This window comes from Triturus cristatus, chromosome 8 (genome assembly GCF_964204655.1).
Source record: "Triturus cristatus chromosome 8, aTriCri1.1, whole genome shotgun sequence".
NCBI lineage: Eukaryota > Metazoa > Chordata > Amphibia > Caudata > Salamandridae > Triturus > Triturus cristatus.
In genome coordinates, this window is record NC_140591.1 from 1,628,237,594 (window position 1) to 1,628,250,023 (window position 12,430).

The window sequence follows — 12,430 nt, forward strand, 5'->3', positions numbered from 1 at the left end:
GGGGTGCGGAGACGCCGGCATCCTAAAAACGGGCCCTGAAATGATAGCTATAGAATAATGTCATGAGCAATGCCAATAGCTCTAACTTTAACAATGCCGAGACCGTTGCATTGTAAATGCTTGTTACATTTTGCCTTGATTGTGTGTGGGTGTGCCAAGGATCACCAGAGATGATGAGCTCGCCTGTAAGATGAGCAGGGGTGCTGGCCTTGATGGCTTTGTAAATGATCCTGCTGGTTTTGAAGATGATGCGAGCCAGAAAGGGAGTCAATGGAGTTTAATCAGGATGGGGGTGATGTGATCATATTTATTCTGGCCCAAAGATTTTTTTTTGTAAAGATTTACTTCACTTGTTCCCTCCCAATCTTTTCATTGTGCTTCTCAGGGATTTGAACTTTTATTAATTTTCCAGATATCATCTTCATTTGAGCTGATGCACAGTTGCTTGGTTTGGCTTCTAACTCTAAAAACAGTTGTATGTGTGACCTTACATCTTCTCACAGGGTAGGAGAACTCCACACCCTTCCAGTTCTCACAGGTTTCACATTTTCTCTCTCTATAAGCTGGTACTTCGCACTTACCTATCCTTCTTCCCCAGTATGGTTTAAATCTTTCATATGGCCCACTCTTCCAACTCTCTTCCCTCTCCCACGTCTCACCGAGGAGGAGTAACTGCGCAGACTCGACCCCGGGCATGTGGCATCCTACTGCATTATCCACACTCAATCAGCTCTGTGTGGGCTTTGTTGCAGTCAAGAAGGGCAAGGCGGTGACCAAAAGCACCATAGTTGGTCATCCTCTGTATCAAAATCTGTTGTGCATGGCTGCACTGGAGAGTTCTTGCAAGGACAAAGGTTTCTAGGGCCAGTCTGAAGCCTGTAAGGAGTATCTAGAAGGTGAGAAATCTGGGGGACGATTATGTTTCCACCAGAGATATCTTTTCCAAGGATAAATAGCTTTTTCTTCTTTTCAATAGTTTTTGACGTTAGAAATGTACTTTGTCTGCTGATGTGTGGCACATTATGGGAAATGAAACAATCAATATTAGAAAAGTTTCTTAAATTGCTGTAAATAACAATTAATAATGTTATAAATTCTATGAAGAAAGTTACAAAAAAAAATTCAATTTTTGCAAATACATTTATTTATTTATTTATAAAGTTTTGTATAGCATGAAAATGACCAAAGCGGGTATCAGAGCTCTTCACTTTTAGGATAGGTAGGCAACAGTAGTGGGAAAAGAACATTAGTTACATATATGTGCATAGCATGCTAACGCTGGGATTCCCAGGTGTACAACAATTTAATAGTCAATCAGGGTATCATAATAGAGGGCAGGTATGTAAGCAGTAGAGCCAAGGCCGTTCAGGGCAAATAAAGTATTAATTTATATATTTAAATTGTATTTATTACTTGACATGGGGTGTAGGAAGCTCGGTAGCTTACAGGTTATTGTCATAACTATTTAATTTGTGATTTAAAAGTAAAGAACATAAAATCAGGAAAGACAATTTTGTAGAGATTACTGTGGCCTTGGTATGTGCAGTTCCTACTATGTTTTTGCTGACATATTGAAGTCACACTAAAGTATATCCATCACTTTTTTGTATGCTTTAGTGTGTCGCCCTAAGTGGGACAGGGATGCCCAGACGTGGATCCCGTGCACATTGTGTCACTGAAACCAAACTATACCTGGCTGATGAGCCCATGACAGGGATGAAACCGGTCCCAGGATGCTTGAGTTCCGGTTCAGAGAGAACCTGGCCTGGCAGTTCAGGCTGGACTGTTCCCAATGGAGCAGAGTCAAGACTTAGTTGTATTTGGCTGGGTCTAAGCTGAGGTGGCATGGTGTGCAAAATAGTGATGGCTGGTGTTGCAGCACTGAATAGTTACCAGTGGCTGAGATTTTTCAAGTATTGCGTCCATCCCTAATCTGTATACTTTAGCTTGACATACTGAAGTGAGGCTGCACACTTACTAGCTCAGCTTGAACATAGTTGAATTACATTGGCTTCTTTCAATCTTATATCAAGCACAACCAATAGTGTCTCTCCTTGCCAAATACCCAAAGAGCAACTGATAGCCAGAGCATTGTACTTGAAACCTCCAGGAGTGGGTTGGCTTCTGCTCCCTAATGCCACGTAAAGGCAATCTAGAGTGTGTCTCCCTGAGACAATGCACATTGGAGTCAGAATTCTGAAAGGCTGAGGTACATAGAAAAGAATTTCATTTCCCAGTGGAAATGGATAAATAAATGGAGTCTCACTAACCATATGAGTTTACATGATGCACTTGTGACCGGTCCTGCTGATAACATTTTCTATCCCTGCCTTAACAATGTCTGTTCCGTTCCTGTTCGATCCCTCATGATTATGCTCGGTGATGTACTCTTAGCCAATTAGCGGATGTTTTTTTTCTGTAGAGCATGGAAGGTAAAATATAATTGAATTGTGTTGAATTATTTTTGGTGCAGGTGTTTCAGTCTACAGCGGCCTTGAGCTGGATCATGAAGTCCTTGATGGAGAAGGGATTTGCGTCCAAGGAGAAGGCTCCTGTCATGGGTATGTACAGGGAAGGTGGGTAGAGGTGTAAAGGGAAGGACGCCCAGCTTGCCAGGTTGGGTAAAGAAGGCAGCTGCCAGGGCTGCTCAAGTTATCTTGTAATTGAGAGGGCTCCTGTCTTGAGTAAGGAAGGCTGACTCAAGATATGTTGGTTGTAATTGAGAGGGCTCCTGTCTTGAGTAAGGAAGGCTGACTCAAGGTATGTTGGTTGTAATTGAGAGGGCTCCTGTCTGGAGTAAGGAAGGCTGACTCAAGTTATGTTGGTTGTAATTGAGAGGGCTCCTGTCTTGAGTAAGGAAGGCTGACTCAAGATATGTTGGTTGTGATTGAGAGGGCTCCTGTCTTGAGTAAGGAAGGCTGACTCAAGGTATGTTGGTTGTAATTGAGAGGGCTCCTGTCTTGAGTAAGGAAGGCTGACTCAATGTATGTTGGTTGTAATTGAGAGGGCTCCAGTCTTGAGTAAGGAAGGCTGACTCAAGTTATGTTGGTTGTAATTGAGAGGGCTCCTGTCTTGAGTAAGGAAGGCAGACTCAAGATATGTTGGTTGTAATAGAGAGAGCTCCTGTCTTGAGTAAGGAAGGCTGACTCAAGGTATGTTGGTTGTAATTGAGAGGGCTCCAGTCTTGAGTAAGGAAGGCTGACTCAAGATATGTTGGTTGTAATTGAGAGGGCTCCTGTCTGGAGTAAGGAAGGCTGACTCAAGGTATGTTGGTTGTAATTGAGAGGGCTTCTGTCTTGAGTAAGGAAGTCTGACTCAAGTTATGTTGGGTTGGTAAAGGAGAGGCCTGCTATCATAGATTTGTAAAGAGGACTTGTGATATGTTGGTGGAGTGAGGTACAGGGCTCTGTCGTGTGTATGTGAGGAAAGTTTGGGGTTTCTTATTTGGATTAAGGCGTGGACTCCTATCTTGGACAAATGAGCATTGTTTGGGATCCGTCATGTGGCTGAATATGAGGGCTTCTTTCTTGTGTAAGTGATGGTGACTATCAACATGTTTGTCTGGTAAAGGCAAATGATCCAGTCTTGGGTGAGTGAGGGTGACTCGGGATTCGTTGGTTTTATAAAAGAGAGAGCTCATGTTTCGTATGAGCCTGGCTCGAGTTATATGGCTTGGGCAAAGTTGAGACCTCTCGCTCAACAACAGGTTGCTGGTGTTTAGTGGGGTGCTGTGTGGTTTACCCAAAAGCTATTGGTTTTATAAACTGTGAATGGGCATTCGAAAATCAAAGAGTTAGATTCTAGGATTGGCCTTTCTCTTTTTTTGGTAGGGTTAGAAATCGGAAGGTGAGATGTACTGGCTGGTCTGTGTCTCTTATTAGCACTTTTTGAACCAATGTAAATTTGGACCTCCCCTATCCTTTGCACAAAGTGTGTGGAATGTATGCGATGACACTGAAGGGTGCAACCCATGGCTACAAAGCTTGGCTATGCCTGAATGGGGCACAGTAATTTCTGTTTGGTGGGATAAAGGTCATGAAGCAGCAGGAAGCTAGCAGAACATTCATTCTGGAACAAGGACAAGTAAGGGCTTAAAGAGGCTAAAGCTGTACTCATCACAGAGGAAGATACAGAATAAGAGGAGAAATTGGCTGATAGAAATAAAGCAACACTCATTTTCTCTCATCTCCTACTTTGATTTTGTGTGGGTGGCACTTGGGTTCAATGAAAGCCAAGCATGGAGGTGTTCCAGCTCCCCCAAACATGGCCTTGTCCACATTCAAATTTGAGAAACACATTGGGGATACAGATCTTAAAGGTGCAGCTTCATTTTCTACCAAAGCGATTATACATTTTGAACACAGAAAAAGTTTGTAAAGTTTCAATATTGACTAAGAGAGATTAGAATGGCACGTAGGCTGATCAGGGAGAGGTCATACCAGCCTTATTCAATGAAGATGACTTCTACCAGTCTCGACTAGCATCTCCTCTGCATGTACATGGTAAGGTTCATCTCCGGCTGGCGGCCATATTTAGGAACGGACTATCCAAATTTGGGTGGATTCAGTAGAAGTGAACTGTTGTAACCTCTCATATGTAAATCACAGAAGGCGCAATCTGGTTGTTCAGTGCAACATGTAAAATAGTGTGCAATGGGCATTTAGGGTTTTTTCCTCTAAGGCAAAGCATTAGAAATGGCCAGACCAAATGGGACATTGTGTTATTTCAGCTGTCACACTCTGTGGATCTACATGGGTCAACCTTTCTACAATGCGGGCTGTTTCACCAAGGGATCTTCTTTGAAACCTGGAATATCTTCTCGCTACCTGCATAAAGTCTCTAGTAAGTCAGGTCTGTCCGCTTCTGTCAGAAGCAGGACAATGGACCACCAAACATCAGATCCACTTAAGCCACTGTTTAACACAACTACTAGCCTAGCACCTGTAATCTTCAGAACCTGCACTGGCCACTCCTTCCAGGCCACATAGCTTTCAGACACTCTGCATCATAGAGAGTGCAGTTGTGTCTTGGTAAAGTGCCTGCACACCCTAATAACTTTCATGACAAGAGACCACCCTTAAAAGTTCCACATCTGAAAGCTGAGCAATCAGTTAACTTGTATGACACAGGGAGCAGATGAATGTCTTTAAAGCTTTCCAAATTGGTCATGATTAATATGGAGATGGATTGTCTATTGCAGGGAATACAGAACTGGGTAGGAAGCACTGAGGTAGTGCAGGCCCTGCCACGCTACCTTCTAAAGGTCGACGAAACAAAGATCTCTGATCATAGGAACGAAGGGCGTGAAAAGGTGCGCATTGCTGAAGAATATCCCTGATAAACAGTGTGTTGTTCCCAGAGAGGGCACAGTGCACCACACAAAGGGCTTTGATTGTCACCCTAGTGAGCCAAGATAACCAAGAGTGATCTAAAAAGAGGTGTGGTGTGAGCGAATGGCTGGGACCCCTGGTCCAGTTAAATAGGAAAACTTGAAGACCTACAGAGAAAGCATTCCCCAAATCTATCCTGTTCGACAAATGTAGTAATCATTATAATACAGCCAGCAGGGGTGAGGCAAGCGATGATGCATCATAATGGTGTTACCTTACAATGACACACTGAACATGCAAAGAGACCTGTGGAGCTTGTGAGAGCACAACATGCACTTTGAGCCTCTAAATGTTTATCACAGAGCTCGGTCTAGGACATTCATGTAGCTCCCTGGGTGAAACTATGGTTCCCCATAAATGTAGGGCATCTGCTGATGACCATGAACACCTTAACCTCAGATTTACCCATGTTTAAGGCTGCTACCCATTCAATCATGAACTCACACCACGCATCACGGGAACTTAGCCGCGAATACTGGAGAATGATCTTTGTGTCGTGGAGATACATGCAGTGGTGAAAGCACATTGATTTGATGAGCTAAACAAAGGGCCCAACATCAGTCTTAAAAAGCTGAACAAAAACCCATGGAAGTGCGTAAAGCACAGCATGGTTCTTTTCAGGTGGTTGAGAGGATCGAAGAGCCATCACCAGTCTGTGCCTCAGTGTGTGAGCTGCTGATGGACGGTGACTCTCATGTCCCGACCAGCCTCTCTGGAAAGCTGGAAAGGTTTGGTTGACTCCAGGTAATTACAAGATCAGCAGCAACTGCATCCACCGGGGTCATCATAGCAGCAGACAGGGAGGGATGTGATTGGTGGCTCTACAGGGGTTCACTCTCCTTGCCGTCCATTTGAACGCATTGAAAGCAATGAATATGTAGACTCAGTGACCAAGAGCAAGTTTTTGTAGAGAGCTCAAACTTGGCAGAGATAAATGTGGAAGTACATTTCAGCCTCCTTCACTCCATGTGTATACAACCAGTATCAGTCAGAAGATTGAGATAAAGATTGAGTTAAATAATGGAATTGGTTTTAGTTTTAACCAAAGGAGTCAAGTCTAGAACACGAGTCATTCAGTGGTCCCAGCTTCTTATCCAGTACCTCAGGACTCACATCGGTCCAGTTATGGGAAGGAAGCCTCACGACAAAGGCAAAACTGATGCTATGTTGGCAGCTAGAGGATGCCTTTAAATGCTGAAGTGACATGACTGAATTTCCTGAAGGGTATGTGGGAAGGAGAACAGACCCCGGGTAGCACAGACAGGGCAGAGTTTGCCTAGTGATATGAGGGGTCGATGGGACCAGTTACTCCAACCTGGAATTATTAAAATAACTGATTGAATCCTAGGTTTGGGGTTGACCATAAGGTTGGCCACTCACAAATGTAAATTGCCAGCAAGAATCAATTTTGAATCAGTAAACCACTCACTGAATCAAGAGCTGTGTTCTGATGGTAGATTCTGAATTATCAAAGTGACCGGAACTTTATATTGAAGAATCAGACTCTCTGTGTCTGAAGGTGGCTTTAGCACGGGCTCCGCCTTCTTTAAAAGGGATGCCACCTCTTCCTTTTCTATTAGAAGGCCTGTTTAACCATGAGAGCCAAGGCCCTGGAACAGCGACCACACCTCCTCCTTTTCTATCACAGGGTCTGTCATTCTTGAAAGATTCCATGCCGTGGAGCACAGACCACACTTCCTTGTTTTCTATCAAACAGTCTGCCTTACTGCAATACCCAGTGCCCTGAACAATTGACCACACTTTGTCATTTTCTATTAGAGGGCTTGTCTTACCACGAGAGCCAATGCCCTGAAGAATTATCAATACTTTTTTATTTTCCACGAGAGTGCATGTGTTACCAGAGAGCCAATGCCCTGAAGAATTACCCACACCTCATCATTTCTAGTTCTCGCTTGCGCTGTGCTTGTGAAATCTCTTGTATTTAATATATCTGAAAATGAGGCTCTTCTCAGTTCCCATAGCCGAATTACTATTTTCATTCACTTTTGTGTGGAACGTTTTATTTTATTAACTTCCCCTGGCTCCACCATTTACAATAATTCTACTGAAGCTGTTTACACTGTTTAAGCCCCATTCACTGTCAAGATAAGATCTCTTCCCATGGAAAAGGCAGACAACGTCTAACAGTGTACTGGAGTGCTTTTTTTTTTTAAAGGTTTCACAGTGTGAAAATGTCTTGTATTTAATGGGGCTATTATCAGTTCCCAATGCCGAATTACTGTGTTCCTTCGCTTTTGTGTGGAAAGTTTTATTTTGGTAACTTCCCCTGGCTGCACGCATTTACGAAACTTCTACTAAAGGTGTTCCCACTTTTTAAGCCCCATTCACTCCCAAGAGAAGATCTCTTCCCCACGAAAAGGCACAGAGCTTCTAAGAGTATGCTGGAATGCTTGCTTTTTATTGCTTAGTTGAGTAAAGCGGATGCTTTAGCCTCAGAATGTTTGCAGCATTTCCTATTCATACCCCAGTACCTTTCTTTGCACTTTGTATGCATTATCGGATTGAATTTTCCAACTTAATCTATTTGGCGATTATGATCTAATTCTAAATGTTGTAATAAACATTGCATGTTAAAAATGAAGTTAATATATACTAAACTAACAAGGACGAGTCTACCAGCGCATACACATGCAGTGATAAAAGCATGGCATGCAGCAACAAACTATCTGGGCTGGGAGGGTAAGCTTACAGGGATGACACCCCTTTGGGAAGGGGATCGCCTGAAGGAAGAAGGCGACCTGAGGGGGGCTTCACCAAATGGGAATTGCTGGGTCTGGAAACCCTGGGAGACCTATGGAGAGGACAGGCATACATCACATGTGCGACCCTACAAACAGAATATGACATGAACAAAGGAGAATGGCTAAGGTACATCCAGTTGGGACACGCACTCCAAAAATACATCAGCGAAGGAGAGACTCTAGTAGAGGCCTCTCCACGGGAAGACAGAATACTGACTGAACAGCTACAGGAGAAACCCATTTCCTTGCTGTACAGGAAAATAATTAATAACGCCCCCAACACACTGGACATACTGAAAAGTACATGGGAAAGGGATGTAGGCCCTATTGAGGAGGAAGAAGAGTGGATAGAGATAATCCAAGGCCTGAGGGAGGTGACAATATAAGCGAGGTTTCTACTAATACAACAGAAAATTCAGCATAGAGTGTACTACCCCAGATCAGTGCTGCACTGTGAATACACATAGTGGAAACACACACTGCCATAGAGAGTGCGGGTTAGAAGGGACCTTATATCACGTATTGTGGGAATGCCCCATACTGCAGGCATACTGGCATAAAGTGGATGAGACAATGGCAAACATGGTGGGCTTGAGGGTACCGATAGTACCAAAATGGTTCCTATTGCTGATCCCTGGAGAAGAGGACTGGCCGAGACACATAAGAACATGGCTAGCATTAGCAACCATGGTTGCGAAACGGAATATCGCAAGTAAGTGGGGGGCAATTGCCACCCCGGCAGTGGCAGAATGGGAAAATGACTTGGATTGGTGCTGGCTGGCAGGCAGAACATGCAGTCTACACAACAGGGGATGCCCCAAGAAATGGGAGAAGGTTCGGGGGGCTTGGCAGGCCTACAGAGGGTTATATGGAGATTACAGTAATTTGTAGTGGCAATTCCCATGGGGATTGTAGGAATGAATAGCAATGTATAACTAAATTCTAACCTGCAGTGTAACAAAGAAAATTGCAATGTAAAATCAAAGGGTTTATAAACGTACTGCTCATTGTTTGAGTGCTAATAAAAAGTGTTATAAAAATAAAAATCAAGTTAATATAAAAGAGCTATGCTATATTTTACACAGGTGCAGTTATCTTTCAGGCAAGAGGGTCTCGATTTGAATGGTGCAGCAGGTGCAGAAGCACCAGGCCTAAAAGTTGTTAGAACTCCTCTAAACACCTAATATTGCTGTATATAACTTCTGTACATGCAGACACAATTACAGTTACCTTGCAGTTAAAAGGGGCTTGATTTAAATGGTGCAGCAGGTGCAGTGGCATTGGGCCAAAAGTTGTCAGAACTCCTCTAAGCACCTAATATCGCTATATTTTACTACTATACAGACAGTCACAATTGTAGTTACCTTACCTGGGGACAGAAGATGGCTTGAAAGAAGGCTGTGTCCATGCTTCATGCGACTGGAGTTTCTCCATGGATATACATCTTTTTGTTTCTGCATTGCTAGTATTCCAAAAGCAGAAAGATGGTGGCTGTAAAGCAATAATGGGGGATGGGGGGTTATTCCCCATTGACTTGTAAAATGAGGGCGATTTCAGGCAGAAGCCTTCCTCCCCATAAATCGGGTATTTTGGTACGTATGGAATGTTGAAGGTTTTCATTATGGTCCAGCACCTGGTGTGCTTACCAAGGCCATCCAAGCTTTCAACTTGCTTATTCAATGTGAATCCCTGATCAAAAATCTCCTATTTAACCTATGTATACAAGGATGTCAATACATCCTCTCACTTCGAAATCAGAGAAAGAAAAGTAAACACCAAGCTCCCTCGGAAGACACAGCCTGACTTTTGACGTCTGTCTTTGAATGCACAGCAAATGTGACAACCTAAGAACAAGACTTTATGACCTGTTTACACAAAACTAGCCCATGAGAGAAGACAGTAAATAGGCAATGCTTCATGAGTGGGATGAATTCACCCTGGACAACCAAAAACAAATGAAGCCAGCAAATCTAAAGCATGCAAATGTGAGTTACAAACCACAAAGCCAATAGTAAGCAATTTGTGTGATGTAATCCCAGGGAAGGAACCGTTCTGGATGTCCCCAAGATGTCTTTAGCAAACCAGACGGCTGCGCTGTCTAGTAGACTTCAACCTGAGAGAGACTACCTATTTTGCAGCTCGGGAATGGTCCAAATGAGCCAAACTACATAGGCTTCTCATTCTAGGTAGCATGAAAATCAAAGTCATTGATGTCTCTAATTTCCGCCTCGGTGGCAACAGAAATGTCACACCTCTTTTTATTTGTATAGACTATCACATCCTAGCGTCGCTTCTCTTCTGCAGATGTTGATGTTTATCCAGCTTTTAATGGAGCAGGCCTGGAGGCTAAAATTATGGAAGAAAAACGTGCCCTGCTGAAATGAACGGGTGCTTTTCTTATCACACATGGGATACATCTTTCTAAACCCATACTCATTGCTTTATTTTAGATATGACTTACTCCTGAGAGTGTCTAGATGCTAAGAGGAAAGGGAATGCAGCGCAATTCAGACTGAACAACCATTTTTTAGGTCGAGCCTGGGCAGCGCATGCGGTGCTCTGTGAGGCATGCTGTATTCAGGTTGGACATTGAAGCTCCGCCCACTCTCCGCCCATATTTTTCATTAGCTTGTGTCAATGTCCACTGTAAACTGTGGCTGTGCATTGTTGAAAAGGCTTAGTAGTCCCTCCTTAGTACTGCCATGTCTCATTTTGTAACCTCCACTGGTTACACCCCCTGTTATGTGAGTAGTTACTCGGTAGGCTTTAATTACAGCCTCCAAGCACTTTTTTCTCAAATAGCTTTGTCCTGCCTGAAACAGGGCAGTCTCCCTCCTAACACTTTTTTGAAAAAATGTATTAGCATGCATTTGCAGTGCAATAGGTCTTGTATTCCCGAGCGTTTAAGATATTGGCACTGTAAATGACAATGCCTTTTATTTATCTGTTTTAAAAACAACACATACATAAAAGGCATTGTCATTTACAATGCCAACAGCTCAAACTCTCGTAAATGCGAGACCTATTGCATTGCAAATGCTTGTTTTGTTTGTAGTGGAGTAACGTAACAGATAAAACAGCTGACTTTGGAATTGATGAAATAAGTTTCAGTTTTACGATTTATTAACCATCTTGTGCTTTATGTAAATAAAATGTTTTATTCTTATTAATGGGTATTGGGCAGGTATTTGGTTCATAAAACCAAATAAAGAAGTAAAACAGCTGTAGTGAAGTCACCCACTCATTAGTTAGGAAGAACGGGTGCTGCAGAGGGACATTAATGGGGGTAATGTGCATTGTAACATATGACGATGTGTGCACTCTGCAACAGGACACACTACAAGAGGGGTGCGTGCACTATAAATCTGTTGGCTACAAGGGCATTTATTCTCTGATGTGCCGAGAGATGCGCTATCTGTCATATGTGAGGGTGGCACTCATTGCAGGGCAGGGGACAGTGAAATGCGGAAAGAGGGCACATGGTGCACATGAATGCCCTCCTGTAAGTAATAAAACAAGCATATGGTGTGTTCTGGTATTAACACACCTAATGAAAGTTAACGTACAGCAGGTGTGTAAGGCACACATAACATTTGTGTAGCTTGAAATTTCGTGACACGTAGCTTGTTCCATGACTGTAGTCACTGACAGTTTGGTGTGGCCTCCTCTCCTATGACTCAGTGGTTATTGTGGAAGAAAATAGGTGCCAGGGCTCTCGTCAGGAAGCAGCTTGCAACAGACCGTATCTCGTGTTAGTGCCGCCTAAAACAGAACCATGAATATGGTGTGATGGCCAGAGCTGCCGACTTAGGAGCTGGAAGATGAGGCTGGAGTCTCGGCCTTGGCTCAACATCATGTTATTCTGGGTATATCACTTAATCTCCCCGTGCCTACCAAAAATGATTGTGCAATGTAACCTGTGCTTACTCAAAGCGGTCCACCTCCTAGGGTCGATTTTGCCTGAACTAAAATTGCAAAAAAAACGTGCAACCACTTTTACAGCTCCCACTGGCAATAAAGCGCTTTGTAGTACTGGAGGCAGGAAGATTAAGGGCCTCATGTAGGTAGCCAAATACCGGTCGGTAACGGCCGATATTCGGTAAATATGCCGTTACCGACCGGTATTCAGACAAGTGAGATGTAGGAGTCCAAAAACAACTTTTCGGTAAATATGAGGCGGTAAATACCGATTCATATCTACCGAATACATAATTAACGAATCGGTAAACATGAAGTGGTAAATATGAAGTGGTAAAAATTAAAATGACATGTAGGAGC

At 43.2% G+C, this 12,430-nt stretch overlaps 1 protein-coding gene across 6 annotated transcripts in view; it reads left to right on the plus strand.

Annotated features, from left to right (window-relative positions):
* LOC146808458 (transient receptor potential cation channel subfamily M member 2-like) overlaps positions 1-12,430 on the plus strand; it is a 729,321-nt gene that overhangs the window by 558,551 nt on the left and 158,340 nt on the right. For all 6 annotated transcript variants that reach the window (XM_085623568.1, XM_085623566.1, XM_085623567.1 and 3 more), the window contains exon 26: positions 2,474-2,561. In XM_085623568.1, coding sequence (XP_085479694.1) covers positions 2,474-2,561 — 88 coding nt within the window. The remainder of the gene's footprint in view (positions 1-2,473; positions 2,562-12,430) is intronic.